Source organism: Larimichthys crocea, chromosome XIII (assembly GCF_000972845.2).
Source record: "Larimichthys crocea isolate SSNF chromosome XIII, L_crocea_2.0, whole genome shotgun sequence".
NCBI lineage: Eukaryota > Metazoa > Chordata > Actinopteri > Sciaenidae > Larimichthys > Larimichthys crocea.
In genome coordinates this window covers 7,201,321-7,228,004 of record NC_040023.1, presented here as the reverse complement: position 1 = coordinate 7,228,004, position 26,684 = coordinate 7,201,321, and the positions used below count along the sequence as shown (strand labels likewise).

Below are 26,684 nucleotides of genomic sequence, written 5' to 3'. Positions count from 1 at the left end.
TCTTGATCAACGAGTTTTACTTTAAAATATGCAAAATATGCTTGTTGGACAAATGCACTGGTGTTTGCTTTCCTCTGACTTGGAATGGTCAAACTACCACAAATATAGCAAAAGGAGTCAGGGTTGTTTTAGGCGTTTACGATGAGAAGTAGCATGCCAATTTTTTACCAGAGTTGGTGAGTGTCGGACAGGCTGATAAAGACCACTGACCATGACGTGCATGGTAAAATGAATATGGTCAAACTCTGTCGGGGATCCTTTCCATAATGTTTCCGGACATTTAGAATAATTTGAGCAGAAGATTGACTAACTCCAAATTGAGGGATTATTTAAACCAAACCGGTGGACAGTGGAAATACTAAGACAGTTCTGGTGAGTTTAAAGTCCCTTATGATTATCTAGCAGGTAAAATTACTGGTTTTGTCAAGAGAGTCACAGTTTAAACTCAGATCCTTTCATTTATTTCTCCTTCGCCCACCTGAAAGATCTCTGACTCCATTTGTCCTGGTCCAGTTTGGAGATGAGGCCTGTTTTTCCCGCCCACAGGACGTTATCGCAGGCGAAGTACATGGCTCTGTTGAGGTGGCTGATGGTCAGGCAGAGCCTCGGCACGCTGTCGGAAAGGTGGATGGCCCTCTTGGCAGCCTCCAGCGCCTCCACTGAGTTCCCCAGACGCAGCACTGCGGGACACACACAAAAAAACACACGTGAGGCTCGATCCTTCAGAGAAGGATCTCGGATCTCAGCTTCGCTGCTGCTTCACTCACGTTTTCTCGTCAGGCTCATGTGTGCTTCCAGCTGAGTGACGGTTTTGTGGAGTTCGGCCGCCGCGCCGCCTTTCTGCAGCGTGTAGCCGAGCAGGGTGCAGGCATACTGAGCGGCCCTGTGAGAGAACAACAACACACGATCATGATGAGGCATGAGGGACGCAGATTTGTGACAAACTAGGTGTGAAACCGTGTATTCATGACACAGTTTGTCCACCAGAGAGCGCTGACGACTTGATTTTCACACTGTTTAATGTCCTGCAGGGTGCCTTGATCACAATTAAAAGACTAAAATACATGATCTGTATCAAGACTATTGCTAAAGTTAATTATGTTAGGATGTTGATACACCATTATCAGATTTCTAGAGTCGTGCATGACTTGAACAAGCCTCACAAACCAAACCAGATGAACCTGTTTCACAAAAACAGACTCAGAGTTGAGCTTAGTTTGACTTACTGAACCCTCGGAAAGAAGAAAACAGACACACAGGAAGTATTTAAACATGCGATCGATCGATCGGGGTTCAAGTCCAACTTCCTTTGTGTCGTAACTATTAAGAAATGAAAAACGCTTTAATGTTTCGACACTTTAAAATAAGAGCAAACTGCTTTTTTTCACTGTGAGGCTGCAGCCAGGGCTCAAACTTTTTATCACTCCGGTGCATTTCTGAAAGGATACGAGCGGCTGGATTCATGTACAAAGGTCTGAGCTCCACATTTAGAGTTGGCATTAACTGCAGCTCGTGTTGACAGTCAGTCATCAGTACAGAGGGGACTGCCAGACTGACACTAGTCGGACCTGAGGTGAAACACTGACCTGATTCATAGGAGCACAGCAGAGAAACAGGGCTCTTATTGTGAAAGGCCTGACTTTAAAATGAGCCTAACAAGGCTGAACCAGGATTAAACTGTTTCACAGAGATGACGGGGACAGAGCAGACACAACAAGAACTCACCGCATAGAAATAAAACACATCAAACGTACAAGGAAGGGACTAAATCCAGCTCAAATAAAACAGATTCATTTCTCAGTTACATTTCCCATTTTCTAGTGTGAAGGAGAAAGTCATTTGACAGTAGTTTAAGAAGCACCGGAAGGGAAAAAAATAAACTTTTAAACATGTGAAATATTATATATGACACATATAAGATCTGTATGTGTTTTCAAAATCTACAAATACAAAAAGAAAGTCACTAAAAACTCAAATCAAACATAAATTCAGCAACACGTTCAGTCCAAAAACAAAAACAAGCTGACACATGAAACACTGTAAGAAGACACACTGCTCAGGTCAGGATATCTTTCACATCCAAGAGACGAGAGCTTGGTTGTGAAGGATGTGAAATATCTTCACGGATCTACAACAAAAAAAGAAAGACGACCTGGACGTGTGAGCACCTTCAGAGTCTGTTCAGCTCCTGAGGACGACAGAAATATTCTCTGTCGTCCTGTACGTATGGCAGCATTTACAAGAAAGCTGACTTGACTTCACGTGTTCGATATTCATCCTGCCCTTAATTTAAAGATTTCTCTACACAAGGATCATAAATATTGCAAGGATTATATAGTAAGTATAAGTCTGTGTAGCACCTGTTACGTATGGCCAGGAGGTAGGACAGAGGAGACCTCAGGTGAGACTTATTGTCTCGTCAGCTCGAGCTGACTTAAGGAGGTGTCTCTCTCTCTCTCTCTCTCTACTTTTTCCCTGCAGGTGACCTGGTGAGGAGGTTGAGGCTCTGGTTCCTCCATGCCAGGAGTCCGTTGAGCCGTTTGGTTTTGTTATTTTAGTTTTGGTTCGGAGGTTCCCTGGTAGTCCTGTTTTCCGTCTTCTTTTCTTTTTTGTTTAGTGGGTTTTAGGCAGGTTTAGTTTGGGGGTGGACACTGGGTGTACTCAGTCCTAAATTAACTGGTTTCATGATCTTAACTTAAAGGGATCATAACCTCTGATCCACATATACTTACACCGTCATAACAACATGGAGAAAAAGCACTATATGTTCATCCTGCCCTTAACTTATAGGTTTCTCTGCACGAGGATCATAAATATTGCAAGGATTATATCGTAAGTATAATATAAGTTAGTGTAAAGTGTGAGTTAGTTTGGCCGGACTGGTGCTGCACATTACATGTCTATGAGCCCTTGTACTGCATGTGTGTGTTCTGGGTTTAAAAACACATGTAAATAAAACAGAGTGAAAAAAATTAAGGGATTAATGAAGTATCTCAAGAAAAAAAAAAGTCAGTATAGCAGCACAGAGCAGGGTCATTAACTGGATTCATTACCAGATCAGGTTAAATTAAACCTCTGATATATTTACACTGTCATCACAACACAGAGAACAAGCACTATATGTTCATCCTGCCTTTAACTTATAGATTTCTCTACACGAGGATCATAAATATTCAGAAATAAATTGTCCCATGAAAGAATTTTATATAGTAAGTATAATATAAGTTATAATATAAGGTGGCTGTGAGTGTGATCATTTTTAAGGGATGTATGATTGAGCTATATTTATGGCAGGATAAATATCTTTTTTTTTTAAATCTTTTTATTTCATGTCATGCTGGTATGTGTATATCGTAGGCTGCTACGTCTGTACCGTTTGTGGTATGTTGATATGTGTTTTATGTGTTTCATGGTGCTGTAACCTTCCCTATCTCTAAGACACATTTCTCCCTGGTGGAGACAAATAAAGAAACCTAAGAAACCCAGTATAGCAGCACAGAGCAGGGTCACACAGTGCTGAATTAACTGGTATTTAACTGGTTTAACATCAGGTTAAATTAAAAAGGATCATAACCTCTGATCCACATATAATTACACTTAATTTAAAGATTTCTCTGCACGGGGATCATAAATATTGCAAGGATTATATAATATAAGTTAGTATAGCAGCACAGAGCAGGGTCACACAGTCCTAAATTAACTGGTATTTAACTGGTTTCATGATCTTAACATCAGGTTAAATTAAAGTTAAATTAAAAAGGATCATAACCTCTGATCCACATGTCATAACAACATGGAGAAGAAGCAGGTTTCACATTAAAAACAGCTCTAACACTGACAAACAAACAAAAACAAGCTCAGAGTCACAGTGTCAACAAACTGTCCTGTCACCAGTTTACGAGTCATTAACACGCAGCAAAGTTCTCCAGCTGCATTACTCCAGCCCTGACAGCTGCACACACGATCGATGATGTTGATTAATTATCGGATTAATGATTAAATTACCGCAGGACTCTCTCCTTGGCTTGGCTCTGAGAGTTGAAGCGGACCCAGGAGTCCATGAAGCGGCCTGTCAGTCCGCGTCCACCAGCTAACTGCTAACTGCTGCTAACAGCTGCTAACAGCTCGGTGACGTTTAAAAAAGAGAAAACTACAAAAAACTACAAAAAAACTACAAATAAACCCGGTTTAAATCGCAGAAGAAGAAGAATCGAACGTTTGTTTATTTTCTCTCCTTCCGGACCCCAATCCGCTTAACTTCTTCTTCTGCGGTGTTTGTGTTGGCAGTTGGGAACTTGACAGGTTGAACTGGCGCCACCTGCAGGACCGGAGCAGAAGCGCTTATTGTTGCATGTCCTGCCCTTTCTGGACTTCTTTTTTTTTTTTATTATTCTTTTAATTAACCCAGTTAAAACAAGATATCTCATTATGATTTTCCTCCCTTCCCTAAATTTCACACTTTCTATTATACTCTTGAAACTATTCTCCACTGTTCCTGTCTTCATCATTTCTGACAAGCAACCATCACATGCTCCACTGTCTCTCTCCACACATCTACACCCACCGACCAGTTGGATGTTTTCCTAATATACTGACTGTGTTATTCAGTTTACTGTGCAACCTCCACAACACCCCACCTCTCCTACTTCACCTTGTAATTCCTGGTTCTTCCAATTGTTGTTTACATTGATTGATTAAACTTTTTCCTTCTGCTTTTGATCATTTTACTTTTATTCTCACCTCCTTTGCAGTTTTATCTGCTTTTTTCGTTCCCTTGTATCCCTAAGTGAGCTGCTGGTACCCACATGATCGTCATTTCCCTCCCCTGCTGTGTTAATCTGGATGTTTTTAACAGTATTTTCCCTCCCCTGCTGTGTTAATCTGGATGTTTTTAACAGTATTTCATAATATTTCCTGGTGTGTTTTCACTGTTTTTAATGCTCAAGAGTGATGAAACTGAATCACTACATATGACTGTCTTCCTTGCACATGTTTTCGGTTCTTTTGATCCATCTGTGTATATGTAAACATATTCCCCACACTTTGCATTTACGTAGTTATAAAATTCCTGTACCAGGTTTCGCTGTTTTATTGCAGCAAAGTATTTAATGGTGGGAAAATGCTGTTTAACTGCAGGAGATCAAACATGAACCAATGTGGGTGTAAAATTATTATTTTTCTTAAATGTTATTTCACAACTTCATCAGCAAACTCAGTTTATGGTTCCTCCTGTATGACCTTTAGATAACACATTTATTACAGAACAAGAAACCATATTTATTCCACCACCTGCATCATCAGTCCCCAGTTTACAAATGTCTATAGAAGATACACATGTGCATATATATCAATATTTATGCAAATATATCTATCTTTCAAATATGTATAGTTACTTTTTTAATGTCTCCTGTTTGCATCTACCTGTCATGCCCCTTGTCTTTTAAACTGTACTTACATCTATACCTGTATGTACAATTGAACAGTTCACATGTTGTATGATGATATCTTTCAGTACCAAATGTGATTTTTGTGATCTTCAGTTTTTAAATTATGTTTTTTTTTTTAATTACCCAAGGTCCAGGTTTGTAGTATACGACCGGCGTCCTTCAATGGATTTTATTTGTGTTTAGAATTTCTAGACAAACTACTTTAATCATAAATAAGTAAAATATAATGTTCAGTTTTAGATTTGAGGATCGTAATGTGGAAAAACTGAGACATATTGTTGAAATTGCGCTTATTTATTATAAGATTCAGGCTGTTGCATCTGTTTTATATCACCATGAACAGAGAATAATTTGTAGGTTGTTATTTATTAGTTATTACGCGGCGGTTTTTACTGGTCTGACCGACTTGTGATCAAACTGGGCTGTGTATGTCCCATGAACCTGTCTGACAGACTTCTTTAAAAAGGATTACAATATTCAACATGTATCAACACTCCATCGACAGTTTGTGTAAATATGACAATGCCATTTGTTTATTTTTCTTTTAATATACAGTCAACATTACAAGAGCAGCACATCTTTACAATAAAATAACTACAAAATAAAAATAACAATATTCTAACGTAGCCAAATTCAGTTCTTTAGTAGATATTTTCAATACTGTTAAAGTGTCAGATAAACATGTCTCATGAATGGGACTGATGTATATATTCATATATATATTTATTTATTATTTAATATATTTTATTTTTCTCTGTTTGTCACCAGTCGTAAGAAAACGCACATTAAGAGCAGAATGTAATGACGAATGGGTCATCAGTGGTTTTGGTATGGGATGAAATGTTCCTGCTAATTCATATTTTGACATATAAAAATAAATGAATGAAATATTTCAATATTGAACCCAAACCTCTTTTCAATTTTGTTTTTTATCTTTTTCCAGCACGCCCTGATTGGTATTTTATCTCCCTGTGTTTGCTGCTCTTCATTGGACGAATGGAAGCATCCACCGTAACTACAGACGCCGTCCTCAGAGCCTTTCAGAGAGGTGAAGTGTTTATTAATCAGGATTTATGCCAGAGTATAACTTTAATTTGGAATAATCCCCAATTGTTTGATTCATTTTTTGAAGCAGGTAGGAGAAGAAGAAAACAACCCTACATCAATACTACAGTTACTCACAGCAACTAGTGTTTATCCCACCTAGAAAGCAACACTCTTCAAGTAAGACAAACCTTGTGTCTCAATTCACGTAATTGCGTACTTTTTGAGTGTTCACATTGTCAGTTATGGCAAAAGAAAAATGTAAAAAGTGTACTGTGAGTACCCGAATGGTGCGTTAACGGTCAAGAAGTTGAGTGTGGACACTTCTCACCCTCAGTGGTCGCCATTATGGCTACATAGCAGACATGGAGGGACCACTGGTGTTGTGAAAATGCTGGCCAAGGAAACTGCTGCTGTACAAATGTAAGGTATGTATGTATGTTTTATGTATATATATATATTGGCAGTCGAATGTTGGCGCCTATGCTCCCAAGAAGCACTAAAATGTTTAGTGCAGCTTTAAGTTGAAATTCAGCGTCAATAAATCAGATTTATGTATTTGTTATGACTAATATAGATGTTGTTCCTGTTATTGTAATCATTATTATGAAGAAATAGCGTCTACAATCATCGAATCATATCGGTCAGAAGTTTCTTTAAGGGCTTGACCAGGGATCACGGGGCCATGAGGTTGAATTTGGCCGACCAAATTAGTGAAAACTATGTCAAATTAAATCAAAAAAGTTAAAAATATGAATTGCTGTTCATGCTGTTTTATTTTTTTGTGAGGTGCAAACACTTTAAATATGCAAGGACCCTAATTATTATTTATTTTTCATAATCTGAGCACAGGGAATCAGTCAGTTATGGGAACTTTAGCATATTTATAATGGAATATAATCTTTTTTTTTTTCTCCTGTGTCCCATTATTACGTTTCAGTGCTGGCCCTCTAAAGGAAACACATTGGGGAGTCCTGTTCTTGATCACTTACTAGCTTTTTCGGGGCTTTCAAGCACACAACCTGCTCACTCTTATTTCTACGTCTTATTTATGTCAACCTGAGCGAAGACCATCATCTGATGAAGACCATGACAAGAGCTCATCACTGCAGGTTTGGGTTCACACGTGCACTGTGCACCATCTCATTACATACATGAAGTGTAATGTTGTTGTAAACACACGAGCAGAAGCTTCGTGTGTTCACTTTGGTCCGTGCATGGTCATGAAAAGCAGCAGCAGCACATTGACATGACTACTTCACTACAGAACGTCAGCACCACCAGGCTAAAATGATTTCACTGAAGTGTTTTTATTACAACGTGTTTTTATACTGATACATGGTCTATTCATACTATCATCTAACCACAGATGCGACACTAACCAATCATGTTCGTCAACCGGTGTGTGGAAGAGTTGTGTATGCGTGTGGACTTCAGATTTGAGGTGGACCTGAGAACGCTGTTTTGAGTTTGACAGCTGCATCGAACGCTCTGAACTCGGGTCTGGAAAAAAGACGCAGACGCTTTATTTAAACATATTCAACAATAATTTCCAGGACATTTTTTCTGGTAAGAATAATATAAATTTGGTTCTCTCAGTTTGTACACTTCAAACGAATTAACTGCGATTAACTGCTTATGTAATCCAGCCTTTCATTCAATTTGCAATTATGTGACCTTCGTCTACATCGCCCAATAATCACTGATGTTTATCTTGTCTACTTTCCCTTGAATTAGTGCCAAATAAAATGAGACTTTCCTGGAAATTAGTAGAAAAATTACAGACCCATGGAACAAAAACCCTCTTTGTGTGACAGCAGGAAGATAAACCCTGACAAGCTGTCCTGCTAACAAACAAACTGGATGGTCCCCGACGTCATCGATTCAAACTGCACGCTGGAAAAAAAACAAGTGGCGACGTGACGGAGCTAGTTGTCTACAGTGATGCACAAATAGTGGCGTTAACGGCAAAAGCACTTCATGGAGGTGACGTGATTTGATTGTAGAGAGATCGGGATAATCCTCTGATGATGGCGATGATGGCGGCGGCGATGATGATGGTGATGATGATGTTTGCTCATTGTCTGAGAAAGCCTACATAAACACTTGTACTTCCCTGAATCTGGGCAGAGGAGAGCAGATAAATATGACATCTATTTGTGTTGTCCATGCTAAGATTAAAATAGTGCCAAGCGTACTCATTCATATATTTTTTTTCTTTTTTAACACTCACAAAAGACTAAGGCAATAAATAATACTACTCAGATATGATGAGCACTTCGTTAATAGTTCTTCTATCTCTATAAAGCAGTTTGACACGTGGTGATATCTTCAGTGGGCTACACAGATACCTGAGGGAGCCACAGAATACCAGCTGAGAAAAAAACAAAAAAAACAAAACACACAATGTGCAACATGAGTCTTCATGTGTAGAAAGACAAGCTCGTGTCTGTCTTTACAATCCAGTGTTGGTGCATCTACTGTTGACAACGAAAGGCACAAATCACAAATTATGCATATGTTGATGGGTGATCTCTGTAAAGCAGTCAAACTACACCTCTCGGTCCTGGCTCCACACATGAACTCGTTGGTACATTTATTCACATTTGGATGCTCGATCAACAAAACAATGTTCCCAGTATAGCACAGTTTCACTTGTCCAAAGATTGTACCTTCTGACGCTGATTATATATTGTACCCTTTTTAGTTAGTCACGTCTGGTGTTTGCCACACTCCAGCCTACATGGTTTCTAAGTAAGGAGCTGTTTATTTGAACTCTGGGGTGTATCTTCCTTCAAAGTGGTGAACTAAAGGATCGTAAACATCCATCTGGTGCGTGCAGTGTGTGCGGGGCTTTGGCTTTAAAGGATACCTTCATGTTTTCTCATGAAATTTTAGCTACAGGCCTTTGTAATCACTCTGTGTCTCCATACCGGCTAAGAAGTGATTTGTTGTCGTTGAAAACTGTTTGTAAAAGATATAGGCACTTTCAAATAAGCGATTCGATGATGATCCGTCTACCAATCAGATCAACAAACTCTTGCTACTCTTACTTTCCAAGAGTCAGCGTCGTTCTTTGCTCTTCTTTCAATCAAAGTTCTGGTCTAACTGAGGCTAGCAGCATCTACGCTAACCTGTTAAAACACGCCAGTAGCTCGTGCTGTAGCTGCCAGTAGTTCCTCATAAGGAGGATGAGTGGTCTGAACCACTCGTGGTTTGGAGGTTTGGACACAAGCGCAGAACTTGAAGCCCGGCAAGACGGATTCTCGCGTTATTTTGTGATCCTGCGTTTTCAGCTGCCTCCCAAGGTTGGAAATACTAAAATAAGGGACAAGTCCTCCATCTGTACAAAAAGACATTCAGCTGAAGATAATCTAATAATTCATAGTCTGAATTAGACAAATCCAGTGGGTATTTTCACTGCATGTAAGGTTTCTGTCCTGGACACAAGCCTACATTAGTCTACTAGAACGTACTCCTCCATCACTGCATTGCGGAGGTTACTTCTAACTGAAAGACAACTTTGGAAGGGATCCACTTTGCCCCTGATTGAAACCTTCTTGAAGAAAGATGACCTGGATGACCCTCCACAGACCTTTCTTGGAGTCACTGCTCCATGGTCACAATTACAGCGAGTCTCAATTCTTGTAGTGGCAGCTCAAAGACTTCTACACCTGTTCTTTACTATTCTTTAACGCGAGTAGTAACAATGAAACAATTATTTACGTTTGAAATGTATTGACTAATCAAACAAACTAGAAGTGAAGCTCATCTTGAACACATTTGGCTGCCAAAGTGGCACGAACAGTGACGTCAGCGAGATGTTTGGGTCTCAACAATCCAGCACATTCTCACGCAGCTAACGTAACCTTGAATGAAGTTATCTTGAATTACAGTCCGTTCATATTTTGAAATAAGCACTGCATGCGATTGGCCATGAGGTGAGGCCACGGAAGGACGTTTCTCCTGCAGCTGTGCATGAGTTCATTTAAAGCTGAGGAACCTCCTGAAACGTCGAGGAATTACACGACGAAACGCTGCTAAAACTAAAAGGAATGTATCCATTATAACTTAGCTATTGGTGGTTATTTATTATGATTATTATTATATGTTTTGATAATTAGCAGAGCTTCATGTTCTAATGATGCCTCGAAGAAAACGAGTTGTTTGTATCCTAAAATACTTCAATCTAATCTAATCTAAAAGTGTCTCCCAGCAGCTTTGCACTTTCACACCCCTAATGATTAAATAAGACACTTTGTGAAGATGACGATCCTCCTATGATCAAAAAGTCATGCGACATAAACACAGCCTAATGGCGTGAGCTGTGCCATGTGATCGGCTGCATTGTCAATTCATCACAGAGGGAGTTAAGAGGGGGACAGGTCCTTCTGTCCACACACAGACTGGACCCAGAGTTACTGGAAACAACAAGCCAGAGTTCAAATAAACTGTAAGAGATGAGGCCAGAGCTCAGAAAGGCACTGGTGCTATGTGCAGGTCGGAGCCTGATGTTTGGTCTGTCACTGGAGCAGCTGATGGTTGTTTTATATTAAAGCAACATTATGTAACTTTTCAAATAACAGCTGCACTAATGTGTAATCAGGTGAACTGTGCCTCTTGTTATTCATACTTTGTATGGCTGTTTTCACTCTATATAACTCTGGGTACAACTCCTGTGAGAAGTACGTAATATTTTAGGTCACACACCGCCGACTGTTTCACTGATTTTAGTGAAGCTGGATGTTTTCTGGTATTTCCTCTGATGCTCAGAAACAACTGATGGCGGTAAGCTTCACTTATTGCCAGATAGTTAGTTCAGTCTATGATGCCCGGACTGGGTGCTCAAAGCACAGGGGGACTGTTGGTATTTACTGTTGGAAGGAGGAGGTTTTTTCAGGCCTGGAGCGAGGAGAACCAATCGGGATTTGCTGACTCAGAGAAGAACCGGGCAATGTAACTCGGGATAAGAAACCCAAGAGGACATTGACAGAGGAAGCAGAGTGACCGAGCAAGAGACCGCCGGAGAAGAGTCTGTGGCGAGAGCTTCGTGAGATAAAAGGCTGTGGTGTGTTACATAATGTTGCTTTAACCATTAGAAGTTTTTTTTCTGCACTAATGTTCCACAGTAACACATTTCAGTCGACTGCCAGTACACATTACAGCATGGTACAGTCTACCTAAATAAATACAAAGCTCACTGAACAGAGTGTTGTAGGGCTTCATCGTGAGCGCTTTCTGTTGGTACCTCTCACAGATGGTGAAGAGAGAGAGTGTGTGTGTGTGTGTGTGTGTAAAACTAAACTGTGACTGCACTGTAGTTATGAGGTATTCTGGCTTTGGTGATTTACACCAACCATTTGGTTACATACAGGGTAGCACTGTTTCATTACAAAGAACAACAACACTACTTTTTTAAAGCTAAATGTTTTTGGCTTTTTAGTCTTTTGGTACAAAAATAATATAGCTTGAGCTTGAGCGTAAGTAAGAGGAGCTAAAACCAGCTATCGCTGCTAACAGTTTGAGTTTTTTTTTTTTTTCCAGAATCAACATACAGTGAAGAGCACAGTACAAGCACAGAGATGACGTAACACTGGTTTCCTTAATCCATACTTCTACATCAGTTCTGCCGTTGATAAGACGTAAAGAGAACTGTGACGCCGCTCGTGGCGGCGTGTTCCAGAGGTATGCAGTTATCTGTCTGGAGCGCTTTAAACTCCCCCCGGATAACTCGTTTTTTTTTTCAGCTGCCTCTGCAGCTGTATCATGCATGATTTTTTACATGTCTGTGTGTATCCCATGAATGAATGTGCAGAACGCTCCTACAATTAGAAGAAATCCAAATTGCATATTGAGGAACTGGATTTCTGAAACACGTCCCTGGATTTCTACAGTGCATACAAATGTCTTTAGGACAGAGACAAATTGGTCAGAACACAAACCTTCAGAGATCCCTTTGTGTTTGTGTTTCGATTGTAAAGCAATAGAAAAATCCCAAAGACATGAGCACTTTTATGTCTGCGCGAATACAGACCTTTTGGTTACAGTGTGTGTGCATGTGTGTGTGTGTGTGTGTGTGTGTGTGTGTGCATTGATTGTTACGAGCATAATCTGTTTCTGGTCATTTTTTTTGATTGATTTGTTTTTGTGTATCAATTAAAATATTTGGCCTGAAGCAAAAAAAATATCCAAACGTGTGTCTGTGTGTGTGTGTGTGCACATTCATAGATTGGAATTTTTTTTTTTAAAACATGGTCTTGGTCCTCAGTTAGCAGGGCCTGGGTCTGCCAAAGGCATAGTGTGCAACACCTCATCCAGAAGCTGCAGAGCGCGGTGCAGGTGAACCTCCACCCAGCAGGGCGTGTGTTTGATGCTCTGCCGGGGGTAGTCGGGACCCCAACCCTTCACGAAGCTGAGCCGCAGGATGCACAGTCGCCTCAGGTCATCCACGCCGATCCCCGCCGCTGCAGACAGACCTGTCGGTGAACAAGAGGTGTGGAGTGAGAAATCTACCTTAAATACTCCACTGTACATTTCGCATTTCAAACTGGCTTCCACTGCATGTTAATGCCGTCTGAACAACACTTACTAACTGCAGGTGCGATGCCTCCGACGCTGCCCGGACCGGGAATGTTTCCCGCCACGGCGGCCGCCTGCGCGGCAGCTGCAGCCTGAGCCGTCGCTGCCTGCTGCTGCATCTGTCTGTGGCACTGCCGCAGGTCGAACACCTGACCGAGACACAAACAGCTTACATTACAACAGCTGAAGGAGCACGGTCAATGCCAGTGCGTATAAGCTGAAGCTGGTGTTCTCAAATAAATAAAATGGTTTAGAAACTGAGAACATATACAGCATGTGTGTAAAGATTCAAACCTTGATGTAGGCTCCGGGGTAGATCTTGTGCACAGCGTCACCTGGTGCTCGTCCTGCCTCCCTGTCGAGGTAGTAGCTCTGTACAAACACAGCGTGGTCGCTCATACAGCGCATCCACACGTCGCCCTCACCGCGGCACTCCAGCTGCACGCCTTTACCTATGTGTAACCTGGAACGAAAAAGAAAACATCAGGAAGAACTGATTATTTTAGGTGGCATTGACTTTTAAACGTGACATTAGGGAAGAGGAGACACACACCTGGCTCTCTCGCTGGCATCTGTGCGGTGGACGTTGCTCAGCTGACCGAGGCAGAAGCGATCGCCTCCTGACGGGTCGACGTAACCGTCCACGGTCACTATAGGGCAGCTGGAGGGCACCTTGAACATCTCACCCACCTGAACATCCATTTCAAAATAGGAGATAGAGCACCAAAACTCTGGTCCTTCAAAGAAAAAAACAGTGCGTCAGTGTAGAGAGCCAACAACAGACAGAAAAATCTATGTGAACATCGACAGTTAAACAGTTAAATCATCTCTAACCTGGATGATTGGACACAGAAGGAGGGAAGGAGGTCGAGCCATGATGCTGAGACCCTGAAAAGCGAACGTGTGAGAGCATTAGACTGAAGCACAGCAACAAAAACAGCAGAAATCTGTCTATGTGTGTGTTTGTCTCAGACACTTCATCATCAGTCTATGATTCAACCTGAAAACACTGGTCAGAGGGGTTTGGAAACATTTAAACTCGTGGCTTGAGACAAGTGATCTACTAGATAAAAACAATGACAGCAGACGATGAGTGATTATTCCTGCACTAAACTACCTTTATCTTGAGCAACATGTATTTACACCTGAGCCAAATAAAGCTCTGTGTTGGATCGTGCTGAGGCATGTGCGCTTAATGAAGCTGGCACATTTCTCACCAGAGAACACTGTTGTTCAGTCTGAGAATCACAGATTCAAAGTGAATATCACGTGAGCTGTCTTGAGGCATAATCTTACAGTGGTGGTTTGGGTGATGGAGAGGAGGTTGTTGGTGACCACGCCCGTTCTGCTGGGGTCCTATGGGAGTGTAGGAGGCTGTGCTGCTGCCGGTCCAAACTGCTGAATCACAGGTTAAGGGTGATTAGAGCGAATGTTCATCAACATATTATCAGTCGTTATCTGAGCACATGAAAACACACCAAACAGCTGTCAATCTTCGGGAAAGGAAAGAAAATGAGACGTCCTTCAATGAGCAACAGACATGTACTGATTTGTTATTAATACTTGAAAAAAATTAACTCTGATTTTAAAAAACTGCATGTTAATATCAATAATTACTTAGCATTAGGTAAAAATAAAGATTTTATAAGGCTATAACGCCTCCATAAAAAAATCGAATTAACTGCTGACCTTGTGCATGTTAATCCTGGAAGATGTTTATGTGTCTCCCACACATTTACATTATTTAGTTTCTAAAAAGTCAATAATTGATTTTCTCTGAACCCGAGAAAAAATAAGTTACTCTACGAAAATAGAAACATCTGCAGCACAGTCCAGTTTAGAAGGATGTAAGACGATCAAACGAAACCTAACATACAGGTGAGAACACTGACAGCAACATATTTAACTCACTGTGGAAGGCAGCCTGACTCTGAGAGTGTTTATTGCTGCTGTATCCGTTCTGTCCGTGCGGGTGAGAAGGAGGTAGGGAGGTTTGCTGTGGGTGGGGTGGCTGTGAGGATTGCTGGCCAGCCTGCTGCTGAGGAGGGGGCTGAGTCGGGGTCGGAGGTCGCGGCGCCGGGGTCATGACTTGAGCCTGTGGAGACGCAGTTTGGAGACGGCCGTCGCCGTGACCGCCCTGCAGTGGCAGCATGCCGCCAGAGCCGGACACTGGAAGAAGTAGAACAGAGGTAAAACATCAGACCTGACTTGTGTTTGACAGCCTACGTTCGATAATGAATACAAACATCGGATAATGAAGCGCTGACCTTTGGGTGATACAGGCAGGTTAGTGTATCTGGTGACAGGTGGGGGTCCATGGGGCTCGGAGGACAGCTGGGGAGGAGGCAAAGGCTGGCCGTAGTGGTCTGGAGGAGGCAGCTTCAGGGCCGCTTGGTGGTCAGACAGAGGCATGCCAGGTGGGAGGTCCATCTGTATACAGTCATGGATGTACTCCTCTTTGATCAGCCCGCCTGGTGCTGCTGAAGGGGGGCAGGAGGAGGTTAGAAACCAAAGGCAACACTCCTTGACAGTGATGATACTAAAAAAGTATTACTAAATGCTCCCTTTGTGTAATATATACAGCATTAATGTCACAGACTGAGTCACAGGCTTCTGGTCTGTTACATAAATGTTTCTTTATTCAGATATATTCATAACTTTTCTTTTAAATGGTCATTTCTTTGTGCATCAACTATTTCACCTTGTGCTACTGTGACAGCTTTCATCTGAACTTTATATTTGGCATAAAAAGATAGCTGTAATTGTAACAAATGCATTTGTACAATTTGATCACATGGAAGCTAAATCATTATGCGGTGCTGCAGAACGAAGCTCACCTGTGTTTTGAAGGCTGAGACCAACTGTAAAAGAAGACGAAGAAAAATCTGGAATAAAAACTCAATCATCACCAACAGGATAAGGTTTAAAAAGTTATTTGAAGTATATTTATCAGCGACAGTGAAAGCTTGTGAAGTCACGATTAGAGTCGTTGACCCACCGATTCCTGGTGACACCACCCTCTCGTAGTGGTAGGGGTTGACACACACGTTGTCGTACTTCAGGTCGAAGGCGTACTGGCAGAACTTGACGTGCTTGAGTTCATTTTTGTGGAGGTCAGGCCAACGCCACAGCCGTGCATAAATCACGTGAGGAAACCCTTTCCTGCCCGCAACCTGAGGAGAGAGCACAGCATCACTACGACAGGTCCTGCACCCTCTGACGTGCATTTGTGCTCTCGGCACACAGACTGACCGTGATCCAAGAAAGCGGTCATTTACTGTGCAATAACTTAGTGAGTACGAACCATAAAGCAACTCTGAGATAGTAAGAGATACGTTCCTCACTCACAGGGCGCAGACGACAGTGCTTGCAGAGGCAAAGCACAGCGTAGATGGCTAATTTCCATGTAAAATCAAGTCCTGCTGCTAACATTTTCAGGTCGCCGACGGTTTTATAGCTTATACGAGGTAGTCGCTCTCTGCCTCAGCTCATAAATTGTACTTTGAAAGGTCGCTGACACCTGAAGTTGAAATAATCTGAACTTTGAGAGAACTCTGTGGCAGAGTTTGTGCACTTGTCACTGTCAGCATTAGACAGCAGAGATCTGTACTCTTGACTTATTGACATGTTCTGACAGGAGCAAACATGCTGCTGCTGTTCCTTCATCTCAGCTCGGCCACATCATCAGTGAATGAGAGTGGGAGCCTTCAGTCGGTGGAGATTAGGCCCTGTCCATACTGTGCTATGCTACAACAGCCTTCAGGTAACCTTAGGTGCCCTGTTTCCTGCTGTAAAAGGACATGCATTATATATGAATTATAATTAAACACTTCAAAAAAAGGTGAACCGAGTTCATTTGGATAATTCTGTTATTGTGCTTTGTGTCGTTTGCCCCTCGGTGTGCAGTTGACTGTGCTGCGTGGGAGTGAGGTGACTAATTCTTTGCTCTGTTGTGGGTGACGATAACCTGGATTCACCGGCTGGCTGTGGCTGAAAAATCAAAGGCTTTGTGCAGATTTAAACACGACTCAACCCGTGATATTACTTTTCGAATACAATGTCTTTTTATATGCGCAACAGTCGCCAAAGATGGAACTTTTATTTCCTTCACACGGGGGCTTTATTCATGACTTCCTTCATTGCAGACTAAGCTGATAGCTACAGCAGGCGTACCATGTGTTTAATGCACTGTTGAACTGAGTCTGCCGAGATGCTAACATGCATGTACGAAGGTTTAAATGATGACTGTAAAATCATTTCTGCAGCCATTTAAGTCATAATCTGGCCTGCTCCATGTGTACTGTTGGAACGGCGTCCACACAAGATTGGTTCCCCCTTACGATACTGGTCTGTGCACTGAGCGAACTGTGTTTCCAATTGGAGCCCAATGAGAGTCCAAGTTTCTCACACATACAACAAAAATTTCACTTTATCTTAAGCACATTTTGTGCGGCCCACACACACTCATTTCATTTCTTTCAGTTTCAAAGAAATAACAATACCAATAAAAGAAACTGACAGACCCAAAACTATTTTCAAATGCTACAGGCCAAAAAAGATTCTAAAGGAAGCATTTGGAGAAGAACTGAAGAAATAACAAGATTGATCCGTGACCACATAGGCCATTTCATCACGGCCCTACTTCTCTCTGTGATGCAGAGCCTCAAAGCAGCAGAATGCATCTCGATACTGCTTTGAACTTTAAATTAAAAAGGGAATATTAAATTTATATTAATAAAAATGCAATACACATCCGAATTATTGTTTGATAAAATATATTCATCAATTTTCTGCATGTTTAAATATCATATAGTGGATTTTTTTTTTATGGCAGTGTTACAGTACCGTGGGTTTTTGGCATCATACATCCCCAATGCCTACATACTGTATATGATTAATATAATGTTGCCACCTGCTGGATATATTATGAAATAAAACAAACATGCATGCATCATCAGGTAGAGTGAATATTCAAATATTCTGAATATATCAGCCCTATGAATTTATTTTTTAAGATTTCTTTTCAAGCTTTTATTTTGATAGAGACAGCTGAAGAGTGACAGGTATGCAGGGAGAGAGAGAGACGGGGAATGACATGCGGGAAAGAGCCACAGGTCGGATTCGAACTCGAATTTGATCATGAATTGAGTGAACACACCAACCCCAATCAAAGTCAAAATGTTTAAAACTGTCCAAATTCTTAATTCCTGACTATCAAACATGAAGGTGAGAGTAACAGACATAAAATGTTGCATTGTACTGTATCATGCACAGAAGGTAGAAAGTAGCCACTGCAGCAGTGAGTGGTTGGACGTAACCCCGTGTGTCAGAGGTAGACTGACCTGCAGTCGTCCGTCCAGCGTCCTCTGGATGGTGACACATTTGCTGGGATGAACACCGTTGGTGGTGATGGCAGTGATGAGCGAGTCCAGCTCGTCCTTCTTCTCCTTCAGCTTCTTCACCAGGCTCTCGATGGCCCGCTTGGCGAAGCCCTCGTTCTCTCCGCCCTGCCGGTGGCACATGAGGCTGTGGACGATGCTGAGGCAGGCGTCATTGCTGCTCGGAGGGTTCACCGACATGATGCTGCTGCCACGGGACACAAGAAGAGGGGTTGTCATGATTATAGAACACATATTACCCACTCTGGTCAACTCATATTGGCCGGTGACAGATACAGATGAAGTGACAACCTTCTCTGGATGTAAATTTCCAAAATGCATCTGTGCACCCCAGGACTAGTGGAAGTCCCCAACATTTGCAATACTGTGCGATGACTGGAGTCCAGTTATCTGGCCTTGTACATTTATTCATCACAAATGAGACTGATAATTACTCTATGATAGAGATGCAGGTTCCAACTTTCCAAATTTGGACCACTGTTGTTGTTGCTATTTGATGCTTTCATATCGTCCCCATCCAAAATGGTTTATCAAAAATTATTGAGCACGAAAAAAGGAAATTATTTCATCTTCCACATCCACAAATACATTGTTTTCTGGTCTACAGGAATAAATTCAAGTCAGATTTTCAACAATAAACCTGCTGATGAATGGAAGGAAACTGACTTCCAGATGTGGCGTGAAGAGAACGGGATCCATACCCTGTCACATATTAATAATAACAAGGGTGTAACATCTTTTCAAGGCCTAAAACTTCATAATAATTTGCCTGGATAAGCTTTTTTTCTTCTATTTGCATTGATGTACATCTATTAGCTCATATGGAGCACCATGGTCTCTTCAAAGACACCCAAAGACTTCATGACGAAGATTTGTCCAAATGTCGGTTTTGATGCAACAAAAGACTCTTAGATATAACATAGCAGGTCTACTCCTTGTTGCACTACTCTCTGGTCCATGAACTTATCTAGCCACCAGTCTTACAGGGGTGGAAAAAAGCAAGTAATTCGATGGAAGTGTCCCCAGTGTCCTGAAATTAAATGAATGACTGTGCTCCTTCTCTCTTTGTCTTTATAGTTAGAGGGTGAAGCATCATATTACATATTTAATAATCACTGTGGTATATTCAATCCATAATTAGCTACGCACTGTATGTTTATCTATGTGTGTGTCTCTGTATGCAGCCATACACCTTTATTGTTATTAGTGCCTGTGTATGTCGTTGCTAAGTGTAAGGGAACAAGGCCCTGTGAGGAAGACATTACTACTTTTTTCTATTGTTATTTTATTTTCTCACACACACACACACACACACACACACACACACACACACACTACCACAATGTTGAGAGACTTACCCTCACCATCATAACCATAACCACTACGTTGCTAACCATAACCTTAACCGAACGTTACCCTAGACCTAACCCTACCCCGACCTCAAACCGAGTCTTCACCCTAAAACATAACAATCTACATTACGGGGACTTGTTGTTTTGTCCCCATAAGGAAGGCGAGTCCCCGCAATGTGACTGCGTAAACAGATTTATGTGATGAGTAATACAGACTGTCACGCACAAACAAACACAGGCTGTATTTCAGTAGATTTCCTGCTTTCCCACACAGTGAGTGCCAAAATATTTCCAGGGACGACTCATGTTGGATTCAAACACAAACAAACAAACAAACAAACAAACAAAACAGAAGACCTCTGTAATTATGTAATCAACTGTCACTTCAGATATTTGGAGATAAAAACAATCTTTCTATTAAAAACATACAAACAAGGAGCCCAGAAGAAATGTACTTTGGACCTTTGCTGCATTATTTAAGTCAACTTGTACCTTTTTGTCGTTGTATGAAACAAACTAAATCAGCAAAATCGTGTTTTGTTTTGTTTTGAGCTGCTTTTTCACCTGTATATGAAGGTGATGTAAGTGCAGGCGTCTTACTTACATTTACGGTTACTTTTTTACATTACGGATTTACATACTTTACGTTTTTTTTCTATTACTAATCTTGTGTGTGTCTAATAATTAATACATTAGGAGGCAATACACTACTACGTTCATTATTATGGTTATTAATCTGTCGTAGAGGAATAAAGAAACCAAAAAATATTCACATTCGAGAAGCTAAAATCAGAGGATTTGGAAATGATTTCTTAAAACATGACTCTGATTAATTGATTATCAAAACGGCTGATTGATTTCAAAGTAATCACTGCAGCTCTACAATATACACATTCATGGTAAACAAAAAGGAGATATGATACAATATGACAAATCAAGGTCACACCAAACATCTAAAAGGCTGATTTTACTGATTTAAGTGCATTTCCTTGTATTTACCTCAGAATTTAGTTGTGGCCTGTAGTCACTTTACAGTTCATTGATGGTCAAATTTAAATTAAAGTTTGATGAACGCAAACCAAACCTTTACGTATATTTGATGCGTGTTACTCTTATCATCACCACACTAAGAATTTTCCTTGCAAAAGTGACACAAAGTATCGTAAATTGTGCAACTTCAGTAAATCCAGCAGGATACATAACTACCACACCTACTGAGTGAGGTACTTCATATCATTGTTTTCTGTTTCTGCTTTTTTAAAATTCCACCTGTTCTGTTTTAGCAGATGAAACTATTCATTGAGTTCATGTTTGTCGCGGGTCTTAATTTAAAGTATCACACACTATCAGGGGGATAGAGGCATTTACTGTCAGTCTTTGTGAAGAAGATGGACACAGATGTCCTGATGTGCCTCTCCGAGGTGAGACGACATTCAAAGTCAGAAATACAATGCATCGCTTCACAATAAAAATGTTTCTGACTGTTTATATTCTATTATACAAGATAAGACTGTAAAATAGTGTGTTGGTCAGAGTATGATCGTTCAGATAAACATTAATTACATAACTAATAATGTTTTGAGAAGAAATAAATGAGCGTTGTCTCTTACAGTAATTTATTCTTGACGTCCCCAGGGACCACAGTCAGTAGTCGTTGTACGTTAAATATATTGGGAGGATGAGAGTTAATGTATCGCCTCAATGCACTGAGGAGAGAGACACACCCTGAAAATCACACACACACACACACACACACACACACTCCAACTCCAGCCCAGTGTGACTGTACGATAAACACAACAGTGTGTTTTGGGCCACAATGCATCACATCTGTTCCTGAAAAAGAGCCACAAAAGCCTCAATAAATCTGATGGCAGGGAGGATAATAGTCAAGCGAGATGCTGATTTACTCCGTTTGAAGGTTTTATTTCGCTGTACTGCACTGCTGACCTTCTTACGAGGGTGCAAGCTGCAATAAGACAATGATAGAAACCAGGATTTTTAAAAAAGCCCTTAAGATTATGCTTTTATACAGTGAACTGAATGGTAAGCGGGGATGAATGCCATTTTATTTTTCATCTCCTGTGCAGGTAGAAAATAAGCCAAACATGCAACCAGACTACTGTACGATACTTGTACATATTTGCTTGTATCAGGCAGGTTGGATAGAAAGCAGAGCAGCACATCGGTACGCTCTGGTTCCTGCATTTCAGTCAATCGGATGTTAAATCCCACTCATATTTTCCATTCTCAAATTTAGATTGAACATTCTCCGTCTATTTGAAAATGAAAAGTCACTTGAACTTTAAACCTCATTTTTGTAAGCCAAAATGGAGGAGACGTCCTTAAAATACTCTGCTGAGATCAAGGCTAGACTGTTCACAGCATGTCCATCCATCCATCTGCCAACACAATGTCTGCTTCCTTCTTCTATATCTTGATATCTCGAGCTGATTGAAGGGCCTACAGGTCTACAAATATTGATTATATGGTATAAAATCCTTTAGTTACACTATAGTTAGAGTTGCACAATACCTACAGTACCCCGCGGTGCCAAATCGTAACCGTTCCTACTATACTACCGTGGATTATTATACTACCAGTGCCAGTTGCCGCTACGTAGCAGCCGCCTCTACTCTCCTCCCGGCTTCTCACTGCATGCTACTCCCTTGTAAACAAACCAACATGGCAACTACTGCAACCGAGCTACACAGCTGCTGAATGATTGGCTGTTTGCCTGTTACTGGTGATGTCCGGGGATGTTTCCGCACGCTGTATCCGCCCGTCTGTTGGGTGATTGGCTGTTCGTGTGTTTCTGCCGGCAAGAACGAACTCCGTGAAGACAGCTCCGCTTCAATAGAAATTCGCTTCAAAACAAACAACAAGCTAAAGTTCTCTCTCGCCCAGATGCAAAGATCACAAACACGAGACAACACACTCACCACGGCAGAAGCACTGGGCCCGAGCGGCGAGTCCGAAACCAAACTCGTTGTTTCAAACTTGTTTCAGTCTAATTCTTACTTCTTCAAACTTGTTTCAGTCTAATTCTTACTTCACCAATATTATGTTTATCATGCATTTCTAAGTATTTCTAACTTGTACAAATACATTGCAGTTCATAAAAATAATAATAATTTTAAAAAAGCCGCTGTATCGTGATAATACCTGGAACCGTTATACTTTGTCCGGTATAGTATCGTGGTTACTCATTTTGGTATCGTGACAACTCGAACTACAGTGATTACATAAACCACGTTCACAGTTTCAAACCATAGCCAAGCAGTGTCACAGCCGTGTTTAACCACCAGCTTCACATGTTCAAACCAAGGCTCACTATTTTATTAGTTTTGGTACTTTGACAACATTACAGTCGATAAGAGCCAAAACACTTGGTACTGCCGTCAAACATGTTTGCCGTCTTGCTTACCTGGTATTTAGTTGGTCAGCCAATGAGTGACCAGAAAGTTCACTGGCATCATGATGGCCCAGCTCTGAATCAGTCCCTGTTAGTAGAGTGAGGGGAGACCGGGGATTAGTGGATGCCAGTTAAATGTGCAAATCCAACAGTTCTTAGAGATGATCAACGGTAGACAGAAGAAATAGTTGATCCCTTACTGAGGTAAAAGTTGTAATACCAAAGTAATACTGCGTGTTGTGAGAGACACATTAAACAATGTCACATACAGCACAGTGATGACAGTCTTTCATTCGAGCCTCTACACGGGTCCCTATTTTTCAAACTTCACAGCCCCAACACGGGCTTTCAGCTATAGATGAGTCTCCTCCGGGTCCAAACTAAACTAACCTTGAAGGCATCACTCAGGACAGTAGAAAGGACATACAGAGACTATATAATACAAGTGTTTTCACAGTGTGAGCAGTACTCCCTGTCACAAATCACTGAACTGTAAATATACATTAGTCTTATCAGCAACATTAACTTAATGCTGAATGGCCCCTTTGAGGGATTTATTTTAATATTACAGTGCAGGATTTCTGATACACAGGCCTGAACATGTAAGCAGCTTTAAAAGGGAAATTACAGTGTATTTCAACCTGGCATATTTCCCATAAATGTGCCAACTGTGACTCTATGTGTCTTTGCACTTTATTATGAAAATTCAGGGAAACAATGAGTCCTGCAAAACAATGTATAAAACCTCCTGTAGTTTTCCAAATAAACCCGATATTTACGTCTGAGTCTGACCCAGAGTAAACACAGAGAGTAGCACCCTATAACGGGGCACTGTCGCCGACTTTATAGGTCTGATCATGCAGCATATTCATCCCTGGCTGAATGTCTTTTAAGAAAACTCAAAAGGCTATGTGCAGCGGTCAGACTTTGAGTCTATTTAGTGAGAAAGAAAACTTAGAATAGGAAACTAGTGGTATTCCTGCACTCACTGCTCTCTTATGTTGGCTTAAGAGGACAACTTTTGCTGTTAGCTCCAGATATAGATCCATATGAAGTTATCTAACATTGTGCATTTACTTTAGTGTACACTATATCATTTTTGGAAAGCTGTAGAAGCTTGTGCAGCTTGTCCTGTTATACTTTGTTGTGAGAAAGCCCTCGTGTCCCTGAGTCTCTACAATGGAGGTGGAGTGTGCAAAGTTAGCACGACCCACACAACGACAACAGCCACATTTATGGAAATCACAGCAGGTTTAAATATAACAACATTTCCCAATGAAGGTCTTCTTCTCTGATTTGAACTACTTTATAAGCTAACAAACAATCAAATTTAGGAGGCCGATCCTCCGTTTTGTACGTAAAATCTCAAAGGATCAGTGTGTAGGCTTTAATGGCATCTACAGCGTGGTTGCTGATTGCAACCCACTCGTCTCACCTGACCTTTCCGAGCATAAAAGGAGGAACTACAGCGGCTGCAAAACCTGAATGCGTGGTGAAAAACATTAAACAGTAAGGTAATAAAACTCAAGGATTCTTATTTTCAGCTGATGATACACTCAATAGTTTTAAATATTATACATCCATTTCTGTCATATTCTGTAAATAGAGATTTTTTAAATCTGCGATGTTAACAACTGGAGCGCAAACAATTGGTGGAAATAGTTTGGCGGTTTCAGCTTGTTGAAGATGAATATTTTGCTGGTTCTCTTTGTTCCTCTGCGATAATCAACACCATGCCTTTTGGTTTTTTGGAGCGCTGCTCAGACAAAACAAGCTATCTGAAGACGGCTTGAGCTCTGAGAACTTCTCTGACATGTCAAAGACTAAATGATTCATAAAAAACAAACAAAAGGGCAGCTTAATTGATAATAAAAACTGTCTTATTTATAGTCCCCATAGCATCTATACGGCTGCCAATGAACGTAGTAGTGTTGTATTACTTAAATGTGATGGATCACGAGTATAATAACATGGAGGTAGAGCTGGTGAACCACTAATCAGATAATCGGTGGTTTGATTCCCGGCTCCTCCGGTGTCATGTCGAAGTGTCCTTGAGCAAGATGAACCCCAAATTGCTCCAGGTAGGTAACGGGGTCATCCACTAACGCGTGTCGAAGTGTCCTTGAGCGAGATACTCTTTTTAACTACTCCCCGAATGCTGCACCATGTGTGTATGAACGTGTACGAATGGTTAGCTCATACTAAAACACACATGTTGGCACCTTGCATGTGTATGAATGAAATATGTAGTGTAAAAGCGCCTTCAGTCGTCATATAAGAACAGCCTATTTAACCAATATTACTTCAGTACTATAAATATATATATTTATACATGCATCTCTTTCTCTCTGTAGTTTCAACCCTGATATTTTACATTTACAACCCGACACACTGCGACGAATCGTGCCTAAAACCACAGGTGACACACAGCAGCATGTAAGACCATCACAGGTAACTGTTGCTCTATACATCCCATCCTATAACACACACACACACACACTTACACACACACACATATACACCACACCTTCCCTCTTATGTCTGCTCATCACATAGGCCCTAACATGTATTAAAAACACACACAAAAACAATGTGATTGCCTCAGGGCAGCACACTTGAAATGAAAACTTCCCGTCAGTGTGTGTGTGTGTGTTTTGTCTGGGGAACAAAGCCTGTCTGTCTGTCTGTCTGCCTGTCTGTCTCATCTTGTGTGTTATACCTGTGTTATAATAAATAACCTATAGGCCATACATTCACTTCACTACACATCCCATATTGGTTTAAACATGCGTCACGAAGTCTGCTGTCTCTAACAAATACACCACAAAATATATATATTTATACATTTCTTTATATAACTGCTTGAAGTTTGACAAATTGAAGATAAAAAGGAGGGGGCAGTACTAACACTGACAGACTGAGGGAGGCACAAAAAAAAGCAACAATTTAGCAAGCTAACCTTAGACTGACTGACTGACTGACTTCCCCCCGGTTATTTAGTCTGGGGTTTGCAAAGCTAGACGAGGCGACACAAGAAGGAAGAGAGAGATTCAAGATGTTTCTACTTACACATCGGCGAGGAGAACTTGGACAGAAAAGACCGTTGAGCTATCCGACAATTGCCCCTCTCAAGTGTCGCTGTACTCGGATAGCTCTACGTGTTGTATGTGTGTGTCGTCCAGAGCTGCTATTTGTGTTTATGCCTCTTTTGTATTTGTCTCTGTTGTGTTTTACGGTTAAAAAATAATAATAAATCCCCGCTAACGTGGCGAGCTAACCGTGTGTTTTGTTGTTTTTTTTTGTTTTTTTCTTCAACCGTTACACAGACGTTGGTCCTGACGTTGTTTTATCCGTTTGTCAGCCTCACTGTCTCCTCGTGCATCCTGTCCGTTCCCTTTCTCGCGCACGCCACAATAACAATAGAGAAGAGAGAGAGAGAGGGAGGGGA

General features: G+C 41.1%; 2 protein-coding genes and 1 long non-coding RNA gene across 5 annotated transcripts in view; 1 reads left to right on the top strand and 2 right to left on the bottom strand.

The window, feature by feature from the left end:
* pex11b (peroxisomal biogenesis factor 11 beta) overlaps positions 1 to 12,922 on the bottom strand; it is a 14,899-nt gene extending 1,977 nt beyond the window's left edge. The window contains exons 1-3 of one of the 2 annotated variants that reach the window (XM_027287520.1): positions 12,801 to 12,922; positions 768 to 883; positions 479 to 680 (exon numbers count right to left, since the gene is read on the bottom strand). In XM_027287520.1, coding sequence (XP_027143321.1) covers positions 479 to 680; positions 768 to 883; positions 12,801 to 12,805 — 323 coding nt within the window. In that variant the 5' untranslated portion in view covers positions 12,806 to 12,922. Of the gene's footprint in view, positions 1 to 478; positions 681 to 767; positions 884 to 4,005; positions 4,213 to 12,800 lie in introns of those variants that run through there. The other variant, XM_019254719.2, reaches the window with a different exon arrangement.
* On the top strand, positions 5,689 to 8,886 carry LOC113747508 (uncharacterized). The gene is made up of 2 exons (XR_003463665.1): positions 5,689 to 6,495; positions 6,583 to 8,886. It is a non-coding gene; the product is annotated as an uncharacterized LOC113747508 (long non-coding RNA).
* Positions 7,783 to 26,684, bottom strand: smad10a (SMAD family member 10a). 2 transcript variants are annotated; one of them, XM_019254173.2, is made up of 13 exons: positions 26,306 to 26,684; positions 23,249 to 23,324; positions 18,413 to 18,656; positions 16,069 to 16,243; positions 15,908 to 15,955; positions 15,338 to 15,550; positions 14,982 to 15,239; positions 14,367 to 14,468; positions 13,905 to 13,958; positions 13,624 to 13,807; positions 13,365 to 13,533; positions 13,081 to 13,219; positions 7,783 to 12,967 (listed from the first exon to the last, which is right to left on the bottom strand). In XM_019254173.2, exons 1-13 carry the CDS (start codon positions 26,307 to 26,309, stop codon positions 12,756 to 12,758), a joined length of 1,878 nt encoding a protein of 625 aa, XP_019109718.1. In that variant the 5' UTR covers positions 26,310 to 26,684; the 3' UTR covers positions 7,783 to 12,755. The 2 variants fall into 2 exon arrangements, with proteins under 2 accessions (XP_019109718.1, XP_010746731.2); XM_010748429.3 differs by having other exon boundaries at positions 15,908 to 15,931.

Excerpts from the sequence above, each read along its gene's own strand:
- smad10a (XM_019254173.2), bottom strand. Across the intron at positions 18,657-23,248 it reads GCTGACCAACTAAATACCAG|CAGCATCATGTCGGTGAACC; the intron begins GTAAGCAAGACG and ends GTCCCGTGGCAG. Across the intron at positions 15,956-16,068 it reads GGTGGTGTCACCAGGAATCG|ATTTTTCTTCGTCTTCTTTT; the intron begins GTGGGTCAACGA and ends TTTTTATTCCAG.